The following is a 24,526-nucleotide window of genomic DNA, read 5'->3' as shown; positions in this document are numbered from 1 at the left end:
TACTATATTCTATTGAGGGTACCTCATATTAAAAGGACTTGTAGAGGCTTTGGAAACATATATTTTCCAGACCCAACTAGAAGACACTCAGAGAGCGCAAACCTCCTTCAACGCTGGACAATTCTCCAACTTGCTGTTACACCCAAAGACATCCTTCTTATCACTTAAATTTTTATGTTAAATTGATTTCTTGACCTGCAAACACACCCTTAGGATTTGGAAGCATGTCTCTATCTCTGTTAGTTTCATAGCCATGGAAATGATAATTGTCTAATGGCAGAAATCCCAGATTAGATCAAAATCTAATTAAGTGTTCCTTGGCCCAAGGCCTATCTGCCCACCAAATTTCATGGAAATCTGTTCATACGTTTTTGAGATATCCTGCAGACAGACAGACAAACTAACAGGGGTGAAAACACAACCTACTTGGCGGAAGGAATAGCACTGATAAATACTGTTGAGATGGTCTGAGCTGATGTCACTCTTTCCATGTTGCTTTCACCTACTCAGTACAGGCAAATGTGTGAGGGGAGTGACCGGGGCCAGTTGTGCATGTTAGACTCCCCCTAGTGGTGTCAGGCAGGGTGTACAGCCTCCTCTATATGTCACAGCAGCATGGGCCAGTGTTTTCCAGACTGAGTTGGGTACACAAATTAGTCTGGGACTGGCCTATCATTCTTATCTGGGCCTGCAAGTTATTATGGAGAAACAACTGAGGGTTGTGCATGTCTCTATCCTAATGAAAGTCACCCACCCTGCCCCATCAACGTGTGTCGGTCTCAACCAATAAGGAGTGTGACTCTCCTGAAGACCCAGGTGTTCCTCCAGAGCAGGACAGCTGAGGTTAACTGACCTGACACACACCAGTCCAGATACACTCTATCTCAGCTGGAGCCAGCAGTAGAGACAGGTATCATACTGCTATCATACTATCATTACAGGCAGGTTAAATGTTATCATCAAAGTCCGAGGCAGTCATCACCACTTTCTCTCCTGCCCATTTCCTCTATGTGACACTCGTATGTCAGCCCTTCTCCGACTCCTGTCTATCTCCCAGTAACAGCAGACAGCAGCAGGTGTCAAGTCGCTCCGGGCGATCAAAATACAACCGTCTCCATCTCTTCCATGTCACCTTTCTGACACCCATCTCAGACAGAGATGGGTGTCTGTGAGCTGATGGGGGGACCAAAGCACAACATCATTCACAAGCAAACTCTGCTGTGCACACACACATGCAGGTATGAAGTGAGTTCACAGACACCTGATGGGGAAGACCATGAGTACAATATCATGCTGAGGAAAAAAGTGTGCATGTAAACCTTCAGTTAATCTGTTTTTTTGGGGGGATAATCCTGTCCACTCAGTTTACAAAACAATTGGAACTCCTATTATTGAGTTAAACCCACTTTGCACACATAATTAATCAACATGCAAGGAAACAAAACAAAGCACAAGACATAAAATAGCATATTGAAAAGACAAAACAGGCCTACCTAACCTAGCCAGCCTAGTTAAGACGAGGAAAAACCCCCAAGAAAACCTTATGGGGAAAGAAAAAACATTACAAAACTTGGGCGGGGCAATTCAAAGAGGGATAGGTGCCGGGACAAAACAATAAAATGGAATGGAAGGACACAGCATAGACATTCTCTCATTTAAAATTAATAAACAAACGTCCACTGGCGAGAAACACATCCAACACATTACATGTTATCCCTGGGCTGAGATTTAATTCTGTATTTGATTTGAACCATTTCAACAAACACACACACAAAACACACTGTTCACAGCATGAGTGGTAGAAAGGAGCATCAATAAAACAGCCGAACACAAATTACGAAAATCTTTTTATTGAAGAAATAATGTACAATATGAAAATGGAACAAAAACAACTGACTAAAAAAATGACGAGTCATGACAGTGATGAGAAATGCTATGAGATGGTGATCCGCCTGAAGGCACCGGACTACTACATTTAATTAAAATCACCAAAATTAGATATCCATTTTATATATGCAATTAAAAATCCAAGTCATAGTCATGATTTATAAAACACAAAGCCACCTTGAAGTAGAAACCAGTTCACATTAAACAACACTCCCAAAAATGTGTGAGTGTTATGTCCATAGTCCACCATCGTGTTTGCACGTGTGTGTTTGCCTAGGCCACCTACATGGGCGTGTGTGTGTGCTGCGTGGAGGAGGGCGAGGAGGCGGAGGAGGAGGAGAGGGAGGAGGAGGGGGGCTGAGCGGAGGAGGAGGCGGCGGCTGCAGCTGATGATGAAGTCTCTATCTTGCTGCTGTGTGTGATGAAGCGCAGACGGAGCTTCATGGCCGGGCGCAACGTCATGATGATCTTCTCCACCTAGAGAGAGACAGATGGATGGATAGAAACAGATGGATAATTAGATGGGAGATAAAGATAGACAGACCAATAGATGTGGGGAAATATGGAGGTATAAGGGAGAAAGAGGAAAGTTAGGGAAAGAGAGACAGGAGGAGATAGGATCTGTTTAGGAAAATTTAACGGGAAGGAACCAACATGATTCTGCTCCTGGCTGCTTTGGATCGGAACTGGGTTCAAATGTTCTGACCTGTACAGTAATGCTCTGAACCAGTAAATATAAATAAGATACCTGTTTATTTACCACTTCAAAACGATCCACATTTATTGTTTCAAAATCACAATTACACTACCCAAAATATTATGCATTTAACTTGGGTAATGACTCATCCTCAGTGGCATGAGTGTTCAGTAGCTGCTTTGTCTGTAAAAATGATGACTATTAAATATGCACTAAGCACATTTTTTATATAAAAATACATCTGTCTTTTCAGCCTAAGTCACAAAAGTGGGGCTGCAACACAGAAGATCGTCCCATCTCTCCTAACTGAGACACCGTAGATTCGCCCCGTTCCCCAAATGAGATTCTGGTGTCGGGTACAGACACTGGTGGGAAATCATCTCTGCCCACAGGAGAGACAAATCGAAATTTAAGAGCAAAATACAAAACTCTCTCCTAAAACAGCAGTGAGCAATCGCTCCATCCAGAGAAAGCTGGACTCACCAACGATGTCTGAACCATTCCCACCAGACGCTGAGAACAAGACATTTAGTTCACCAGCGTCACGTTACATGATTTCTGGGTAATGAAGTAGGCCAAACAGTTACCTCTCGCTGCCAAACATGCAAACTCGCCTAGTGCAGCTTTAAAAGTATTAACTATTTAATTTCATTATCCATTCTACTTGTCTCATTCTTATCTATATCTTATCTGCTACTTTGGTGACCCAATTTCCCCACAGCGATCTAATCTAATCTCTCAGCATATCATTAATGACTGTAAATTAATTTATGAATAACACCAAACTCCACAGTCTTGGAATAAAGGCAGAATGAGAACAGTAGAAGAGAGAGAGAGAGAGAGAGAGAGAGAGAGAGAGAGAGAGAGAGAGAGAGAGAGAGAGAGAGAGAGAGAGAGAGAGAGAGAGAGAGAGAGAGAGAGAGAGAGAGAGAGAGAGAGAGAGAGAGAGAGACAGACAAGAGCCGAGGAAAAGAGACAAAAACTCGGTATGTAAAATAAAGTTATAAAACAGCTTACTGACTTTATGAATCATGGTTGTGTTCCAGAAAGGATGAGATCACTTTTGTTCCGTGCTACTTTTCCATTTCACCAAAAAATATTGCTTGTTTTTATTTTTCTCTCGCTGAACTGGTTCCTTAACCTGATACACACACACACACACACACACCTGCTCCTTAACACTGTCCCCGGTGTACATGTACTTAATGTGATAGAGGAAGTCACAGATGGGGTCCATGTAGTGGAGATGTTGGCAGTGTTGGTCCACTGCTTGGAGCATCTCGTAGAAGGCCACGCCAATCTGCAAGACACACACACACACACACACATACACAAAGACATACAGTATATTAACATACCGTCAAAACTAAATCCTAAAATGAATATGATCTAGCGTAAAACTAATAGCCTGAGGAGAATAGTATCACCAACTAAAGAGGCCAGGCAGTCCCGTTTTTGTTTAATCTGCATATTAAACTTTAAATGCTACAACTGTGTGTGTGTGTGTGTGTGTGTGTGTGTGTGTGTGTGTGTGTGTGTGTGTATATATATCTCTGATGTGTGTGTGATTCTGTATACCTCTAAAGTCTATGTATTTGTGTGTGTACCTCCAACATGCATCGTGTCCTCTCCTGCTGGAAGCGTTGTAGGAATGGACCCACCAGGTGATACACATAGAGTAACTGGAACTCTGTCTGGACGATGGGCTTCAACGTCTCTGATAGGAATCTACACACACACACAAACACACAGACACACACGGTTTACAGTTTCAAGAGTATGACACTGATCTGATTGTATTGGATGCCAAAAAATGACAAAAGAGAAAAAGATTAACAAAACAATAACATCCGATAACAAGTTAGTAGGTCATACAGTGTGCATAAAACTGTATCTATTTTCTATTGGTGTATTATACTTTGTAGATGAACATTAACAGGCTATAGCTAGCACACAGCTACAATGTGTGTGTGTACGTGTGTATATGTATCTAATATCAATATATATATGTGTGTGTGAGAGAGAGAGACCGAGAAAGAGAGAATATCCACTTACTTGGGAATCAGAGAAAGCTGTCCAATGGATGAGTGATGCCAGACAGCGTGCGCTAATGCTAGCACATAGCTGCAGTTCATCTCGCTGTAGCTCTGGTGGCAGGCTGTGAAGTCCAACAAGGCGAAGGGATAGCCCGCCCACTCCGTCTCCGACGTCAGCGCCGGAGAGCCAATCACAGACACGATGCGGTCGTGGAGAACGATCCAGTAGGGTTCCTGGAAGAGGAGAGGGGGAGGCGGCTGACGTAAGCAAACTAAAACAGTGAAAGTGAATGCGAATTCACCATACAGTAAAGGATGTAATGATTTAGTGTTTTGTGTGTGTGTGTGTGTGTCTGTCTTACAGGCAGCGCAGTGATCACAAGTCCGATGGCGTTCATCCAGGCTGTGATATTCTCTCTGGGAACCAGAGGTTGGCTAAAAGTAGAGAGGAGTACATGGTTTGGTGCATTAATATATTTTGCGTTTTTGTGTGCATTTGTGTATGCATGCTCTAAAAGTCTGCAACCCATAAACATCACCAGACTCCACATACAATAGGACCGAAATCATCAAACAACACGCTATTGCCAAAACACTTTAAATAAAACTCCCTGTATTCTCCACATCTTTAGCATTACAATAAGCAGGGTGCTGTGGGCATGTTTCCCAGCACACCCAAAGCCATGAGCTCCATACAGATGACATGCTGCGTGTCTGTCGTACCTCTTTAGCACGACATTGAGCAGCGCGTTGCCGACATCTTTTCCCGGCACGGCCAAAGCCATGAGCTCCACACAGGTGACATGCAGGGCGTGGGCCGCGGGGTTGGGGAACTCGTTGAACCTCCAATCACAGTTGGGGAAGGGACCGGGGGACTTTCCCGCCATGGGTGGGAGGAGTTAAGGAGGGCAAAGTTCGCAGGAGGAGGAAGTGGGGTCTAATAGTTCTATGTGTGTATGTATGTGTGTGTGTATTCTTCAAGCTCTCCGACGGCCCATGACTATCTATTAGCTGCTAGTAGGTTAAGTTAGAAGGAGCAGTGACGGACCCGTCTACCAACAGGATGAAATCAATGAAGGATATTGTCAACCAGGCGTCCAATCAGCTTGCAGTAGTAGGTGTCATCGGGGATCCACACGTTGTCTTCTCTGGCGTTCATGCCACACTTCAGATAGGTTTCACTGAGGCACCAACCTGGGGTGCGGTTTTCCTACAGGAAATATTACACAATAAATACTAGTATTAAAACTGATAAATAATGGTACTTGTGATAGTATGAATAGTAAAGGAATGCAGAACAATCGCTCTGACAAAAAGCAAATTCTAAATAAAATACATATGACTTTCATTAAAATATTCATGACAGTATAGGACATTTTCTGCTCTGGCTTTCATCCCACATTTTTGCTGCGTCTAAATGAGACACCAACCAGGAATATGATTGCCTGACAAGAGTACACATATAGTATAATAAATAATGCATCAACAATGAATATATATACTTGTTACGAGATGATGTATTCTCTGGGGTTTGTGTGTTCTTTCTCTTTCTTCCTTCATCTCTCCGCCCTTCCCTCCCTCCGCCTACCTTCAGTGAAGACATGATTGCGTGCACCAGCTTCCTCTTCAGGTTGGTTCTCTCTCTCAGATGTCGTTCGTAGTAGTGGAGGGTGTTGTACAGGTAAGTCACCGGACGGTCTGCACACAAATGCAACAATAGACACAGGTTATGTTGTTAGAGCACAAATAATGGCCCATATATTGCATCTAAATCCCATATAATGGCCTCAAGTGTCTTGGGAACAACAAGCTTCACCACCATTTCTCATTCTGTCTATCCACCCCTCCATTCATGCATGTATTCATTCCTATTACTCCCTACCTTGGTCAAACACACACACACACACACACACATATTATTCTACCCCCTCTCTCTCTTTTCTCACCATGGAACTTGTACAGTCCTCCCAGATGATCCAGCAGCGTTTCCAGGGACTTGGAGACAGGAAGCAGCTCCAGGAAGCGGTGGATGACAATGTCGAAGACAGGCAGGAAGCGCAGGCACACGTTGCCAAAGTAGATGGGCAGGTACTGAGACTGGAGCTGCATGGGAGGGTTGACCTGGTCTGCAAGACCCTCAAAGTACAGCTTCTCTGGGTATTTCTGGTAGGGGAACAAACAAATATCTGTTTAATCATAATAACTGATGATATATCACCAAATTCGAGATTACCCCACCAATTTTGTAATGAGATGTAGCTAGGGAGACGTTACAGACTGATACTTCTGTTGAAGTGACCAATTAACTTGAAATTTTACATGATGTTGCTGTCAATTCAGTTCATACTGTCAATGTGGTGTGGCCAACAGACTCGCCCCGGAATATGTGGATATGCTTGTTTTGCTTGGGCTCAAACATAATAAGATAGGGTTAATTTTAAATTTTTCTGGTCTGATTAGGCCTATTGGTTTAATTTTCATAACACCAGATTTTCTTGAGCTACGTATAAGCCGTTGCCTAATTCAGATGGATTTGTTATGGGAAGCATATCACTTTGCTCACATTGCAAGACATTGGCTTAACTACTTATAAAAGGCATTCATTTTGAGTATTCGATTCGACTGAATTTAACGTCACTTTTCAACTTATGCCATCCCTAGTGTGCATGTGTTAAGCGTCTACCTTGTGGTAGCTCATGTGTTTGTTGTGCCAGTCGCTCTGCAGCCAGTGTTCCGGAGCGTTCTCCTTAACAAAGTCATTGACTCGGTTCCTGAAGTCGTTGGGCTTCAGCAGCAGCAGCTGGATGATGAAGTAGCAAACCTGAGCCTCGTTCCCCTCATGGCTACGCATCGCCTGCAGGAGGAGGAGGAGAGGAGAGGAGAGAGAGAATGATGTAATAAAGCACAGACCTTGTCACCTCAGAGAAGGAGTAAAGAGGAGTATCTAATATGTCTGTGTTGTGCTGTATAATAATGTATATTTGGCTGTGTCTGTATGTGTGTGTGTCCTCACCAGACACAGAATGAGTCTATCCAGGGTGACAATGTTGTACTTCCAGACCATGTCGTTGAGTATTTCAATGCACTTGTTGAGCTGTTGTCCACCGGCTGATGTTGAGAACTCATAGACCAAGAAGTCTGCAAAGGTGCGCACGTGGGCCACCAGCGCACGAGCCCCAATACGCTCCAAGACCCTGAGGGAAGAAAAACAACAATAATCATGTCCACCTCTGTGAATACTGCCATCCCCCTCTGGGCCAATTAGTAACAAATATGTCAACTTGTTTTGACTTGGAACTGCAGCAAGTTTCATTAAAATCCAATCAGTGGTGTCTGAGAAACAAATGAACAAGTGATATAGCACCATCCTTGGGCGAATATGTAAACAAACTGGGACAGGGACTGTGTGTATTCTGTGTGCATCCTATATGTGTGTGGATGTGACTCTGTCTGTATATAGTCAGTGTGTGTTTATGTGCTTAATTAATTTAGGGACACAAAATGGCACCAGCGGACCTGAAGCCTATCTGGTTTATGTGGTCCGTCTCCAGCAGCATCTTCCACAGCAGACAGAGGAAGAGGGGGGGCGAGCCCTGCATGGAGAAGTGGGTGATGATGTCATTCTCGTTGGACATGGACTTCCACTTCCTGTACTCCTCCTCCACGTTCTTTTTCAGGTTGAAACGAGACTCCTGGGGAACGTTGTTCTGTTTGAAGAATGCCTGAGAGAGAGAGACAGAGAACGGGAGAGAGAGCGGGGGGAGGACGTCAGTAAAGTAGGATTGCAGAATCTGGTTTGAGGAGGAAATTTAAGAGTTTTCAATTTAATCCATATCAATTTAAGTGTGTGTATGTGCACCTGTAGTGGAGCAGGGAAGCAGGACAGTGTGTGTGAGGCCCAGTTGTGAGGGGTGAAAGTCATGATGGTCTGGAGAATGTCTTTACACCAAGTCCCATGGATGGAGTCGGACCCTGTGAAGAAATCTACACACAGAGACGAAGCGGGTGAGGATGGGTGACACAGAGAGAGAGCGTCAGTGTGTCACTAAAAGAAAAATCTACTCAGGGAAATAGGGACGGACATTACAGGATAAGGCTGGTGTTTTTTTAATGCATTGCTTACCGTTAACAAATCATATGAAAATAACAAAATCAGCAATGATTGTTGATTGTTTTGCCAACAAGTCTCGTCCATGTAGCCGGTGCCCAATGCAGCCATGTCCCAGCAGCCATAGAACTCCATTGTATTAAAAAAAACGATTAAAAACACGTCAAAGAGCCATGCTGTTGCTCTGGGCAGCATATTTCATCATCGCGATGCACCGGGCCAGCCGACTTTTTCCTCAAACAACTTAATAAACCGGCTGTAAACATGTTTGCGATCTCAGGAAAGTAGTTCCGTAGGACCGAAAATAGTCCCCGGCGTAATGAAGAATTTGTTCCCATTTGAATTTGATTTGGTAATAACTACAACAGCCTGACTTTTCGTGGTAACAGTTAGCGATTTTTTAAATTGAAACTATGTCTTTGTGAGCTGTATTTTAAGGTTTTTAGCTTACAATTGGAGCCAATGACTTCCGAGTTGACGGCTAAAAACGGTACGTGAGAAGACAGAAAGTAACGGGAGTAGAGCAAACGCATTGTTGATTTTGTTATTTTCATAGGATTTGTTGACGGTAAGCAATGCATTAAAAAACACCAGCCATATCCTTTAAGTAATTTAGACTTATAGATGAAATAGATAGAAACAAGGAAGAAAGAAACTAACAAACAAAGACAGGAAATAATAAGAAAGAGCAAAAGAGGGAAAGAGAAGGAGAGAGGGAGAGAAATGAAGACCTCAACAAAGAAAGATCTAAAGAAGTAAATCCAGACAGAGCTACCAGTAACATGTGTGGCTCTGGCCAGTGTGAGGATCAGGGCTCGGTTCAGCTCTTCGGACTCGGCCGACAGAACCGTCTTTGGGTCGTTGAGGAAGCGGGTGAACTGGGGCTGGACCTCCGAGCTGCCCAACGCTGTGATCAACCGCAGTGCTGTGCTCTCAACACTGGGGCGGAGACACAGAGAGACAGGGAGAGAGAGACGAACAGGGAGAGAGAGGGAGAGAGAGACCATTAGTCACCAAATGATTTCTCTGTAGGTTTTAATCTTCTAATTTAATCATCTTTATGTATTACAATGTACTGTAAACAGCTTTGGCAATATTGATAATTTTTTGACAGTTATACCAATAAAGCTTTTTTTGAATATGAATACAAGAGAGATCTAACTGAATCAACATCATTATTATCATTTTTTTAGTAGCAGTACTAATAGTAGTAGTAGTAGTAGTAGCAGTAGTAGTAGTAGGTTTAACTGGCGTGTGTGTGTGTCTCTATATTACCACAGGTGCAGCTGATTCTGGTTAGTCTGAGGTACGGCAGCCAGACTGTGCAGATGGCTCAGCAGTTGGACTCGGTAGTGAGGCTGGATGTGGTGCATCCTGTAGCTGAACATCTCCAGTAAAGTGTGCAGGATTCCCCAAGCGTGGGACTTAAACACGTTGGGGAGCAACTGGCCTAAACAGAGAGAGAGAGAGTCAAATTATTCAGCATTTTTTTTTTGCTCGCATAAAAAGACAAAATTATGTGACAGACAAATGTTCTGAACTCATCTAATCAAAATGCAGCCCAGTGGACAGGCTGATTTTGAAAAAGCATTGCATCACACACAAATTTCACTGATGTTTTTGTCTCCCAGGAGTAAATATGTAATAATACACAATAATACAACAATATAATATACAATCAAGCAAGGACGGGGTATCACACTTAACAATATCACTGAGATTATTCACTTCTGAAGCTTCACTGACGTCAGGACCTCTATTCTCAAAGAAACTTGCATGACGCAGTGTGTATTAATATGTATTAATATGCTGCATCTATATTAATGTACACATCTATGAGTTGATCAGGGTGGTTAAGATTGAATCTATAAACTCCTCACACTGCCAGATAATCTGGGTCGGTCCTGACTAAGCCTCAGTTTCCCCTTGTTGCAATGGCTAAATATGGTGTTTATCTGCCTGATAATATTCCAGCCTGTCCCTAACCCAACTTTCCCCCAGGATCACTTGTCTTATCTAAGGAATGTTCATGCATGACTCAAGTAGGCCAACTATGAATCAGAGCTTATAAGCTTCCAGAAACCCAGTGGGCGGACTGGCCATCTGGAGCAGCGGGAGTTTTCCCAGTGGGCCGGTCGACCTGTGGGCTGGCAGTGAGTCCAGCTCAACCAATAGGAAAAAAAAAATGTCCCATGCTGTTTGGTAATCCTGCTGTAGACTGGCTGTCCGGATCCATACAGGGGTGCAGGGGTGCATGTGTGTGTGTGTGTGTGTGTGTGTGTGCATGCGTGCTTATCACATCTCATGAGTCCATTTTTCTCCCCCTGCCAATTTTACTTTGGAAATTGGTATTGACACATTCTATCTTTCATATGGTGAGCTGACAATGACAGACTGATTGTGCTGTGCCGGAATTTGCAAACGAGTCGACCTAAAAACTGAACATTATGCTGGTGGTGTCGGAAATATCAGAATTACGAGTTAAGCGCGCATGAACGATAGAAACAAGGGGATTAATATGACAGGGAAAGTTGAGATTTTCTATGATCCCCAAGTTGCCAAGATGTGACGTTTATGTGCAGAGAGCATGGAAACCTTGTCAGCTACTGAAAAGTGATGTTTTGTTTTTTACATTTTGAATAAAAATATATAACCTCTAAAAAAAACATAGGCTATAGCAATAATTTGTTCTGTAATAATAATTTGTTCTGCATGTGCCCGTATGACTGTATAAGAGGGGCAGTGGGTGGAGTATCTGTGGGCCAGTTTGGGTCAAATTTAGCCTTTTTTCTTTATCCCAGTCTACCACTGCCAGTGGATGTGTTTTGCATGTGTGTGACACACGTGTCTGTGTCTGCGCATATCATGTGTGTGTGCTAGTGCTAGACATAATGATAATGATGGTCAATCATGACTATTAGTCTTTGAGGAACAAGATGATGAGATACCGATTTGAAGAATAAAATGATTCCTTGCGCTTTTTGCATCTTATATAACCATCTTAACTATTTTCAACTACAGTGGACGTTCTGAGTGAAATAAAATGTTTCAGTAACTCACTGATGAATCCTTTGATGCCCAGTGACTCTATCTCCATGTAGACCAACAGTCTGCTGTATGTTTCTACCAGGGCAGGAGCCAGGGCGATGCTGGACTTGGCATGGGCCAACTTTATCACCCGAGTCGCTATGCTGTGGATCAGACTGGAGAAACAGATCGAAAGGGACAAAGAGACAGGGGGAGAAGAAGAGAGAGGTATGAGAGAGAGACAGAGGGAGAGGGAGAGTATGGAAACAGAGAAAGATAGAGAGGGAAAGTCATCTGCATTTTAAGAAACTATACATGTACCAATCTGTCTAATTTTCTGTCTAAACTTCTATAGATCATCTATCTATCCATTTTTTTATCTATCTATTGATTTTCTCTCAGCTTCCATTTATCCATCCATCCGTCCTCGGCCCTGCCCTACCTCATCTTGGCATGAACGGTGAGTGAATCCAGCAGGTTCATGGGCAGCGGGGTGACGGATCCTGATGCCATGCAGTTGGTGCCAGGCAGGTTGATCCTCATAGATCCATTTCCGTAGATGGTCTCTACCAGGACGCCCATCGGCAGAGTGAAGCACTCCGAGTTTGTGCTGTAGGCGTTGCACAGCAGGGCAATCTTATAGTCCGACATGCCCAGGGTCTTGTTACGCAAGGACTGCTGGAGAAACCTGGGGAGAGGGGGAGAAAGGGAGGGGGGGAGGAAGACAGCGTGGGGGATTAGTGGTGTCACAAAGCAGGTCAATCTGAATTTTGGCACATCAGTCAAAAACCAGTCAGTTCATTTTCTCGACCTGCTTAATCCTTTTCAGGGTCACAGGGGGCGGGAGCCTATCCCAGCATACACAGGGCGAACACAGATCAATCACTTTGACACCTATAGGTAATTTACAGTCTCTAATCCACCTGACTAAGAAACCCACGTGAACATTGGAAGAACATGCAAACTCCACACAGAAAGGGCTGGGGCACTAACAACACTTAAACAGAGTTTTTAGCACAGCTGAGGTACAAATATTGAAACCTCTTTTCCCAAACTCTACACATCCATTTTGGAGAAAACATCATTATCTTCAGTTAATCATTAAATACCTCAAAAACATAGAGGAACTAGTCTGTTAAAGTGTTATCATTTTGTCAACCAAAGACTTAGGTTACCTTTTATCTTTAAAAAAAAGTACCATTACCATAGTCCCATTTTTGTGTTATTACGTGTTTTGTACCAGCATAAAGTTTTGGGTTCATCTAGTTTTGGGTATAATTTCAGAGTGTGGCATGGATGGCTCTAGTTTTGGGGCTACCAGTATAAATTGGGTACAGATTTTTCAAAGTACAGTGTTTTGGATGTATATACTCATGGGGTACTTTCAGAGCTTGGTGTATCAATATTGTTTAAGTATTTTCAGGGTTCTGAAGATACGTACTCATGGTGTAGTTTCAGAGAGTGTGGGATGGGTATCTGTAGTTTGGAGTTGTCGTTCTGGGCCTTGCGGTTCAGATGGATCCAGATGCAGGTCATGGCGAAGGAATGAGTCGACTGGGGCTTGTTAATGTCTGGGACTGGAATGCACTGGAGAGGGAGAGAAACATAGATGATGATACTAGAACTACTACTAATAATAATAACAAAATGATTTATTTATAAAGCACTTTTCATTCTCCAATCAATCGATCAAATTAGTTTCTTGCCACACACACACACAGCGTACCTCTTTCTCTGGGTAGAGCAGGTCGAAGAGCTTCATGACAGGCAGGAAGTCGGCTAAGGCGTTCTTCTGAATGCTTCCTGATATAAACTGCAGTAAGACCCACATCAGGTGGTCCCTCCCTTTAATAAGACCTCGACCTGCAAGCTGGATAGAGAGAGAGAGAGAGAGGGAGAGGGGAGAGGGAGAGAGAGCGAGAGAAAGAGAGAGTGAGAGAGAGAGAGAAACTCCAAAATCCACATCAGGTGGTACCTGCTTTTCATAATTTAAAAGGAAAATTCCACCCTTGGATACTCTTCTACTTCCGCCTTGTCTGCTTCCAGATAAGTTATCCAGATACAGATGGCATGTAAGGTGAAAATGGGGCCTTACTCTCCTTGCCTCCTCTCTCTACCTCCCCTTACCTTTTGGTGTAATGACAGCACCATGTGAGGGAAGCTGGCGAACTGAAACAACACAAAGAAGATGAGCTGAGAGGAGAGGTGCTGCCACAGCAACTGGCTGGTTCCTCCAATGTCAGCGTCAAAGTGTTCCTCGGTCTCGGAGCGCTCCATGGCGTACACCACCAGGTCCACCAGCTGCTCCTCGAGCACCGGGCAACGCTGCTTATGCTGGGAGGGGAGGAAGGGGGCGTGTTAAAGGGAGAAGGAAGGAGAGGAAGAGATGGTGGCCAGGAGAGAGAGGAAGTTAAAGAGAAGGAGGGAGGCAAAGAAGTTCAAGGAAAGAGAGAGAGTGAGAGAGAGAGGTTGGAAGAAAGAGGGAAAGGGAGAACGAGAGAAAGAGAATCATCATTAAATTACTTCATATACAAACTTTCATGGTAATAAATCTCCCTGATCCTACCACAGTCATTTTAAATTTGACTTTTCCAAGACTTTTTTCCACCCCTCAGACACAAGACCAAGTATCTTCCACCTCTGTCCATTAGATACAACTTACTGTGATGAGAGACAGGAGGACAGAAAGGGAAGGGAGGGGTGGAGGACGGGAGAGAGGGAATCAAGTGAAAGCTAGGAAGACGGGCGAGCCAGAGAGCGAAGGAGACGGGAGGGGAGGAAGGGGGAGAGGATAGACGGAGAGAGATTGAGAGTGATGGGAAGGCAGGTTAACAGGCACCTAACTACAGGCCTGAATTGTCACTCGATATATTTGTGACAACAAAAGTCTCCTTATACCTTATTATCACTTACAAACATAATCAAATGTGACTAACTACAGAGACATATTGCTACAATTTAATGCAAAAATAAGACTTTGGTCTTCTCATTTGTTTAATCTTTCAAAGAAATTAGTAGGCAAATTTTTTTCTGTCATTGACTACTTTGCTTTCATTTCAACTTCATTGCTGATATTGTGACACTTGTGTATCTACCCAGAGTGGGAAACTAACTTAACCCACCAGTGACAGTGGCAAACATTTCAAAATCCACTTGCCAGTTCAGTTATAATGCAACAAATATAAAAGAACCTCAGAACGCTGGTTGGTTAGCTCCCACAGTGCCAAACAAAGTATTCAAACTCACCAGCCACAGCCAAAATGCACCAGCATTTTCCTGGTGTTAACTTCCCACTCTGTGTGTGTAATCGTATTCTGAGCTGAGCATATCACTGTTATTATTGTTCCACGCCTGCGGGCTAAACCCAAGCACTGCACGATCTAAGAAACCTGTGCAGAAATGCAGATGTAGCCACTGTAGAAATCGTAATTTTTACACACTGAATAGACTGTTGTTACTCAAGCCCTGAGAGGAATTGTTTGGAAAATCCTCAGTGCTACTTATGCAGCATAGATTCAGGATAGAAGAAGGAGCAGGGATCTCTACATTGGCTACCACTGTAGGACTTATCTGAGCCCTCATCACACAGCTAGGACTCAGCTCACACCACAATGACACATCACAGCACAGCAAGGAACTGAACAGCACGGCACAGAGCAGAACAACATGGCACAGAACGGCACGGCATGGCACAGCACAGAGCAGAACAGCATGGCACAGAGCAGCACGGCACAGCACCAAACACCAAAATAAAACCAAACGACGCAGCACATACAGACATGCAGGCCAACTGGGGTTTGGGCAGGTGGGGAGGTGGTGTGACTGGGAAGGGGAAGAGGAGTTGTGGGGCTGAACATCACTTTCATTCCTCTCAGCACTGGCCTTGAGTACCACCTCACCTCCCTTGACCCCAAACACACACACACACACACACACACACACACACACACACACACACACACACACACACACACACACACACACACACACACACACACACACACACACACACACACACACACACACACACACACACACACACACACACACACACACAGAGAGAGAGAGCAAGGGTGCAAAAGAGGGAGAGAGAGAGAAAGAAAGGAGGATGCATAGGCACATCTGCCACCTATGAAGAAACCTGTCCAATGGCCTACCTACCTGTAGGGCCAAACCAATGCCCTACCAACAGTAAAACCAGACCAATGGCTGGTCTACTAACCCACCTACCTACTTACCTATCTACCAACATACCCAACCAACGGCCTGATTACAGAGAAATTTGACTAATTTTCCTACGGCCAAGTTTCTGAAGACCAAAAACTTGTGTATTACTAATAATTGTGTATTACTACTAATTACTACCATTTGTGCTTGTTGTGCACTTTTACATGATGTGCCATTGTTAGTATAAACTCTGGGCAAAAAGCATAATTTCAATCTGCAACTGGCCAATCAAAAAATATCGGCTATCGTAATCGGCCCAGAAAAACCTGACATGAAATTGTACCAACAGTCATATGTTAAAGGGACAGCTGACCCTGCTGGCCTGAATCGGCCCGCTCAGTAGTTCAGAAACCAAACTGTATCAGCAAACAGTAAGCTTTATTACAATTATAATATATTATACCAGGAGCTGACTACAGTGTATGACAACCCATTTGCTATAATTGCTAATTGATTTATACTGAGATATACTGTTTAAAGTGAATGCCTGTTACTAACTTTTTACATACAAACTCCATACTCAATATTCATTTTCTTTAATGGCATAAAAGCTTACCTATAAAAATTTCAATGAAGGTGAACTGTTTCCCTGACATTTTCCCTCACAGTGGCTTCAGTTTACTGCATCTCAAAAACATCCGTCAATAATACAAAACTGAGATACTGAGATACAAACTGACATAAAAACCACTTATATTTTGACCAACTGAAAACCTCAAACGCCCTCATGGACAGTTTGTGGAAGCATTTCCCACAATGCATTCCGCGCATCATCAACCAATGAACATCACATAACACAGGTCATAGTTCACTCATCCAGTCAGACAGCCAATCAGAATCACTCACCAGCCGACCCGGGCAAAACACCGATCAGATACTTCCAAAAAAAAACAAGTGTAAGGAGCACTTACTCATACACAACTCATACCAGTAAATTGCTATCAATGACTGACATGAGTTACAAAAAACCCAGAAACATGTCGTTTCATCCTGTGAAAAGCCTTAAAAACACTTTCTGATACATTCACCTGCTCACTTCCTGACATTTCTCAATGATGTAGCTTTCTGTTTATTTGTTAGGTTTAGGGCTGCAACTAACGATTATTTTCATTGTCGATTAATCTGTCGATTATTTTCTCGATTAATCGATTAGTTGTTTGGTCTATAAAATGTCAGAAAATGGTGAAAAATGTGGATCAGTGTTTCCCAAAGCCCAAGATGACGTCCTCAAATGTCTTGTTTTGTCCACAACCCAAAGATATTCAGTTTACTGTCATAGAGGAGTAAAGAAACCAGAAAATATTCACATTTAAGAAGCTGGAATCAGAGAATTTTGACTTATTTTTCTTAAAAAATTACTCAAACCGATTAATCGATTATCAAAATAGTTGGCGATTAATTTAATAGTTGACAACTAATCGATTAATCGATTAATCGTTGCAGCTCTAGTTAGGTTATGTAGTTGCATGTTCTTCCTGCTATTGATATTTTGTCTATGTTATTGTATTATTTCACTTGTGTTATTTATAGCAGAGTGTTTGATTGTTCTGATAAGTGACTTACTTTACCTCTGGTAAAGTAAATTGTTGATCAGGTCAAGGCTCCCAGGTTTAGGCCATTATTTAGTAAAACTATTGTAGTTTTGCCCAGGTCAGCGCAACAGAAAGCAGGATAAGGTCAGACACATGAGGACCTCGCTAACACAGGCAAGGACCAGACTACATCCATACATGCAGTGCAGCAGGGCTTGAAATGCCAACAGCAGGGTTTAATGTTATGAATACTTAATGTCAGGTAGCTACCTAGCTAGACTACACAAATACTCTGAGTTTTCTGGTGACTAACGAACTTAAGTTTGGTTAGTTTTTTTAAGAGTTTTTAAGAGTCCCAATCAGTTAGCTTAGTTTATATTAGCAAGCAGTCTGGGCTTGTAAGATAAAATTAAACTTTAATGATGCCTGTTGGGAAATTGGGTTATTGCAGCAGCAAAATAGCAATAGGATACAGCGAAGAAAATATAATTAAGAATATAGCAAATGGCCAGGAGTTCTTAATCTGGACCCAAACTGAGTAAATTTAGTCTGTCATAGCTGGGACCCAAATTCATTAAAACACCAAGCTCTCTGGTCACTGACCAACTCGCAACTAGCGCAGGATAGCCAAACAGACTCAAAAATGTCAAAATGTGTCACTTCATTATTATTATTCTTAGACCTATATATCAGTTTCCTGATATTGTCCATTTATTAAACTCCAGTATGATGGATATGATGCCGCTTTTTTATTTTATCTGATATTTGTTGTGTAATTAATCACTACTACAGTGGCTGTTCATTATTATCAGTGTAGCACTGTCCAAATGCTGTTTCAGAGCATTTAACACTCTAACAAGAATAAAGTTCTGGGTGAAACACTGAATGCTTTTGGCATGAAAATGGTCAAATTTAAAGATGCTTAATATCAGCACAAAATATTAGCCATCGTTAGTGGCAACAATTATTATTATTATTAGCATTATTATGTATTTCATTGTGTAGTTATCCTGCTATATTAAAAGCACAGATAGCATGAGAGGCAAATTGATGGATAAGGGAAGAGGTCTGCACCCCCTTGTTAAAAGATATTAGGGAACCCACCATCAGAATATCTGTTAATGAAAATGTGAGGGGAAATATTTTACTTGCCCACCATCCCCATAGCTGAACAAACCAGCCATGGGTAAATGACCCTATCAGCTGCTGTAAGCCTGTCTGTCCATCTGTCTACCTGCATCTGTATCTAGCTGTCTGTCAATCTGCGTCTCTCAACCATCCATCCTCCTGTCTCTCTCTCTGTTCATGACTTTATCTGAGTAAAGCCCTGCTGTGGCCATTTCAAGCTCTGTGTTGTTTTGTCTCCCCCCCCCGCCATTTCAATTTTTTCTCCCAGTTTTCCATTTCTAGGACGGTGATGACATCATCAGCGTGCCTAAAAAGCCAAGCGTCCAATGGGCTGGTTAGTTGGTAGGTCAGGTGACCAGGAAGAGGAACAACGACATACCTGGGCAATGTTCAGAGTCTAGAGAGCGCATGGCAGAAAGACAGACAAACACAACATACAACCAGAGGACAAGAGAGAGAAAGAAGGGAAAAAAAGAGAGAAAAACAGAGACAGAAAGAAAGAGGTAAAAAGAAAGAAATAACGAGAGTGAGAGAAAGAGACAGAGAGAAAGAGAAAGTAGTGACTAAGGAGCTAGGTTGTTCACCAATGCCCTTTCAGCACAGTTAGCATCAACTCAGCCACTTCAAATAGACAAACTGGATTATTGGTTATTTGTTCATAGTTGAAACAAAAGGAAAAAATCCAAATATATCATGACAAATTATGGTTATGGCTCTGGCCAGCATTGTGTATTGCTTTCTGGGAGCAATACAAGGCCAAACTGATGAAGGGTTTCACTCTAGGCTGGGCTGAGTTGAAACTGAATGAACCCAACAGGGCAAACCAACACCAGTGCATTATGGGTCAGCTCACAGCATTGGCTGGCTTTACATCATGGTCTTATATAGCTGTGTTACCAGGGCAGCAGGGGAGAGGGGGGGTTCAAGATGGAAAACTAGAGGCACTGGAAGGAGAGAAGAAAGTGGGGTGGGGGAGAGTAGGAAGAGGGTGGGGAAGAGGAGAGACAAGAAGGACAGAAGGAAGAAAGGAATAGGAGGACCAGAACCAAGAAAAGTGGAACAGAAGGAAAGCAGAGGGAAATAGGAGAAAAAGGAGGATGAGGAGGAGAACAACAGGAGCAAGGAGAGAAAAATGAGGAAATGTGCAGGAAGAGAAGAGGAATAAGACAGGGGAGAAAAGGAGGAGAAGAACAGGAGACTAGGAGGTGAAGAGGAGGGAGATGAGTATGAACAGGAGGAGAAGAACAAGGAAGGTAAAAATAGGAGGAACAGTAGAGGCGAGAAAGACGGGACCAAAGGGGAGGAACCGAAGAGGAGAGAGGAGTAGGAGCAGAGGAAGAGAGGAAAATGAGGAGGGAGAGAAAAAAGAAAGGAGAAAGGGAGTAGTGAGGACAGGGGGAGGGATTGGTATAGAAGAGAAGAAGTAGGAGGAGGAGAAGAGGGGGTGTCACCTGTTTGTTGAGTCCTAACATGTTGCAGACCATTTCTCTGGAGTACGGCTGTTCCAACACGTAGCGCAGCAAGCCTGTCTGGGGCTCAAACAGGTCCTACAAACAAGGAAACATATACAATATTACTGCTTCTGTGTGTGTGTGTAAGGCAAATATGTCCTAAATGCAGCACATGTATAAAATATGACAGTATGTATGTATGTGTGTGTGTGTGTGTGTGTGTGTGTGTGTGTGTGTGTGTGTGTTACCTTGTCAAATGGCAGCATGCCCCTCAGTGGGAAGCGGAGGGTGGTGGGGTCTAATTTCCAGGAGTTACAGATGGCCCCGCTGTTATTCACTACAGGCAACAGGCTGCACCTGCCTGTGGACACACACATTCACACCGGAAAAGACACAAACACACCATGAATTGCATTATGTACTATACCCATGTCACAAATCAGAATCCAACTTTTTCACTTCAACATTGATAGACTGAGCTCTTGATAAAACGATGTGTGTGTGTGTTTTTAAGTGTTTCTTACCACAGATAGAGTTGATTCTGGCTGTGGGTCTGAAACTGTCCACAAAGTCTGATATCAAACTGCCTAGGAGCTGGAAAGAGAGACCAATGAGAGAGAGAATATGAGAGAGAGAGAGAGAGAGAGCATTAGATACACACAGACATAGCTGCACAAACACGCACATGAAGACACACAAGAGACACAAACCCCTACCCAGTGTGGGAGTTGTCAAGTGCACGGCTTCACACACACACACACACACACCCCTACCCAGTGTGATAGTTGTCCCTCTGGATACAGTTTTCTGATTTCTGTGATGGCGAAGTAGGCTGGCAGTAGGCAGGCATTTCTGTCCAGGATATACTCTACTACCTGGAATACAGACACACATGCGCGCAGAGTAACACATTAAAACTGGAAGATTTGGTGTGCTTGTCGGCAAAAATTCCTGGTTTATAATTGATTTGTCTGGAAAAATTATAAAATTATATATGTATAGAGAGAAAGATGGATAGATAGATACCTCTCTGGCAGCTAGTAGCTGCTGGACCACAGCTGAGCTCACAGTCGTAGGAATGGTCTGAATTTTATCCAGTACAGCTTTCAATAGGTCTCGAACACCCTGAGACACACACACACACACACACACACACACACACACACACACACACACACACACACACACACACACACACACACACACACACACACACACACACACACACACACACACACACACACACACACACACACACACACACAGTTACGGGGCTGTTCTATAGCTGGTCCTATAAGTGTCATGCTCTAAAAACAATTTACATTTATTTATTGTCAATTTGAGAATAACTTATAACTTGAAAATGGCTCCAAATCTTTGACATTTTGTCATTTCTTGCTGGGACTCAGATCATCTCCTTGTTGTGCTTGTTCTGTCATTTCCAGTCTCAAAACAGCCCACAAACAAACCCAGGTGTCTTGCAAACGAGCTGTTACATTGTCAGTATTGTCTACAGCTGGCAGTGACAGATGCTTTAAGGAGAAGTGGCTGGAGGAGCAGCCATGGCTCCTGCTGTCACTGTGTGACCACTGAAATCCAATAATGAAGTCGATGCTCTACCTTAAACTTTGCTCTCCTCTCTGTAGTGTCAGGAACTTTTAATAAATAATGTCAAAAAAGCATGTGTGCATGTGTGTGTGTGTCAGAGACCTTGTAGTCCACTCCTCCGATGATCTTGCGGATCAGTCTGAAAGTCAACGCCCACAGCTGAGTCCTCTCCCACTCCAGACTGTCTGAGCTTATTAGCGCTACACACACCATCCTACACACAGACAGATTCATTAGATGGATGAATAACAAAGACAGATAATTAACGCAAAGTCTCTCTTGCAGAGCAGGTTATGTGTGTGTACGTGTGTGTGTGTGTGTGTGTGTGTGTTTGTGTGTATTCTATGTCCCAACTAATAGAGATTTAGTTGCAGCTGCATTTTTATCATAGCATTAAGAAGAAAAAATGTGATGAGAAGATGCTCTGATGACTGAATCATTTCCATTTGAACAGGGGACTTTATGTTTCATATAAATTAACATTGCACATATAAATCAAGATTACAATAAATATTTTTATTATTTTATTTTTATTATTTTATTTTATTTTTTTTATTTTTAATCATGCATTTATCACAACCCATAAGCTCCAATAATATCTTTGGGTATAAGCTGATACTGATATTAGGTCAATAACTCTTTACAAATTTCAGATAATATTGGTCTCTCTATATATCTGTCTGTCACTTGAGTGTACAGTTGTGCATACCTGTATGTCTATGTGTGTGTGTGTGTGTGTGTGTGTGTGTGTGTGTGTGTGTGTACCTGGGCGGTAGTAGACTGGTCTCCACAGCCATCGCAAGACAGTCGTAGAGGAAGGAGATTCGTTTGGGACTGTGTTGGCTGTGGATGAACCGAACTATCCACTGCACACATTGGTCATGGGACTCCTACAGAAAGACAGAGACACAGTTATACACAGCCAATCACTCATCACTCTGTGTGTGTGTGTGTGTGTGTGTGTGTGTATACCTGTGGCAGTGTTCCCCAGTACTGTCTGAAGGCTCCCAGACAGCTGATCAGTTTAGTCCTCTCATCCTCAGGAGTGTCCATGAACATGCTGAAACACATAAACACATACATAAAGTAGACCAAAGTTAGAATTATTAACTAGTCGCTAGCTGTGTTTAACAAGATATCAAGTAAGGGTGTGTGTATGTCTGTGTTTGTTTAGAGATATCTTACCCAGCAAAGGCCTCTTCAATCATCTCAGTTTTCTGAGAAAACGGTGGAGGTGAGGTGAGAGAATAAAAATACAGTTGAGACAGGAAGAGAGAAGAGGAGACAAGATGAAGCAAAGAACGTAGACCAAAAGAAACTCTACCCTTGTATCTTCCCCAGTGAAATGAACATGAAGATGAAAACAAGACACCTATCAGAATATATGCAAGTGTTAACAATAATAGTTAATAATAGTCTGCCTGAGGTGATTTCCCACTAGAGAAAGCAGCGCACCAAGACACTTTAAAAGCTGCATTTAACTGCATTTAATCATTTTTATGGCCTTGAATTCAGGTAATCAAATTGAAGGACCTGCAGACAGCCTCTAACCTCGATAGTTTGCAATATTAACGTACTAACGTTAATGAGACTGTTGCTAGCTAGCTTAGCTGGTAGTTCAGCCACTTAGGTTGTCTATTTACCTATTAGCTATCTATGTTTATGACATTACCCATTTGCAAAACAAAAGATGCCGAGTTAAGTGGATATGCTATCTGAGATGCTAATTAACGTTAGCTGTAAAAACAGTTAACGTTAGCGTTAATGAAGGTGCAACTTACCACAACATCCTCGAAGATGCTCTGCAGCTGCGTTTCCATCGAAAGCGCCATGTTTTCACAACGAAGTGTAGATTTTCAGGGAACCATCACACAATTCAATCACGGTACTCCTTTCAGTGGGTACAGATGCTGCTATCAACAAGCTAAATGCTAACACCCGCCGGTCCGGGCCAGCGGAGAAACGTGCAACCGCAAAAACAATCCGCAACTCATCAGAGACACAAGCTGCACAGTTCCGCATCATTTTGTCATTTTGTGTATTCAGTTGTTGCCCCTCGGATAAACGTAAAACTAAGATTTCAGAGTCGATTTTTTTTTTCAAAAAGAAAGTGAGAGGAGGAAAAAAGGTCAACACTTAAAGAGGGAGACATGAATTTGTAAAATATTGTTTTAAAAAAATAAATATAATTTAAAATCACCAAAACAAATGGGATGAGTGGGTGGTCTGGTTTCTGCTGTCACCAGAGCTGTAACTTGTGAACAGAGCGTGCACATCAAGACAATCTGTGCAATAATGATCTGCAGAAACTGGTGAAATGACAAAACCATAGGTTAAAACTAACACGGTGAGCAAGTAAACCTGAAGCCAATAATTAACATGTAGCTACACCACTGATATCTCCCACACACCAGAGGACAAAGATTCCTCTCTGGTGCTGGGCCTGCAGGTGCCAATCAGTTAAGGAGGGACACAAGATACAAAGACATTGTATAGGCTACTATAGCAAAAACCCTGTTACAAAGTGCAGAACAGTGGAGCTGCAGCTTCAGCCTTCAATGCAATGACTTCCTCCTGCTGCAACACATCAAACTATACAATGGCCCTGCACATCTACCTCGAGCTATTCAATATAATATAATATAATATAATATAATATAATATAATATAATATAATATAATATAATATACCCTAAATACCTCGGACCAGTGTGCCTACCTACATTACCCCTGATAAAACACCTCAGGCAAAACACTCTCCTACTATTACCACTAACTGTGTCACACTTGTCCTTTTACACACTTGGCAGGGTATTGCGCTCAGC

General features: G+C 42.7%; 1 protein-coding gene across 7 annotated transcripts; it reads right to left on the bottom strand.

Moving 5' to 3' along the window:
- Positions 1 to 1,879: 1,879 nt before the first annotated feature.
- On the bottom strand, positions 1,880 to 23,620 carry med23 (mediator complex subunit 23). Of its 7 annotated transcripts, none has more exons than XM_071537498.1 (31): positions 23,483 to 23,620; positions 22,887 to 22,918; positions 22,674 to 22,761; positions 22,467 to 22,591; positions 21,804 to 21,915; positions 21,120 to 21,218; positions 20,867 to 20,968; positions 20,618 to 20,687; positions 20,342 to 20,454; positions 20,094 to 20,189; positions 19,022 to 19,039; positions 13,883 to 14,089; positions 13,482 to 13,625; positions 13,197 to 13,342; positions 12,198 to 12,443; positions 11,789 to 11,931; positions 10,004 to 10,178; positions 9,504 to 9,667; positions 8,480 to 8,604; positions 8,137 to 8,342; positions 7,634 to 7,814; positions 7,304 to 7,474; positions 6,567 to 6,783; positions 6,209 to 6,318; positions 5,704 to 5,830; positions 5,344 to 5,509; positions 4,983 to 5,055; positions 4,640 to 4,854; positions 4,192 to 4,312; positions 3,753 to 3,884; positions 1,880 to 2,364 (listed from the first exon to the last, which is right to left on the bottom strand). In XM_071537498.1, exons 1-31 carry the CDS (start codon positions 23,531 to 23,533, stop codon positions 2,170 to 2,172), a joined length of 4,170 nt encoding a protein of 1,389 aa, XP_071393599.1. In that variant the 5' UTR covers positions 23,534 to 23,620; the 3' UTR covers positions 1,880 to 2,169. The 7 variants fall into 7 exon arrangements, with proteins under 7 accessions (XP_071393599.1, XP_071393601.1, XP_071393598.1 ...); XM_071537500.1 differs by having other exon boundaries at positions 13,883 to 13,924; XM_071537497.1 differs by lacking the exon at positions 19,022 to 19,039.
- Positions 23,621 to 24,526: the final 906 nt, after the last annotated feature.

The sequence above is a fragment of the Centroberyx affinis genome, unplaced genomic scaffold (genome assembly GCF_046629955.1).
Source record: "Centroberyx affinis isolate AG114_WGS23_722 - 3 ecotype Tasmania unplaced genomic scaffold, CSIRO-AGI_Caff_v1 ptg003059l_1, whole genome shotgun sequence".
NCBI lineage: Eukaryota > Metazoa > Chordata > Actinopteri > Beryciformes > Berycidae > Centroberyx > Centroberyx affinis.
Note: the sequence above shows the minus strand (reverse complement) of the source record. Positions and strands in the feature narration are given on the sequence as shown.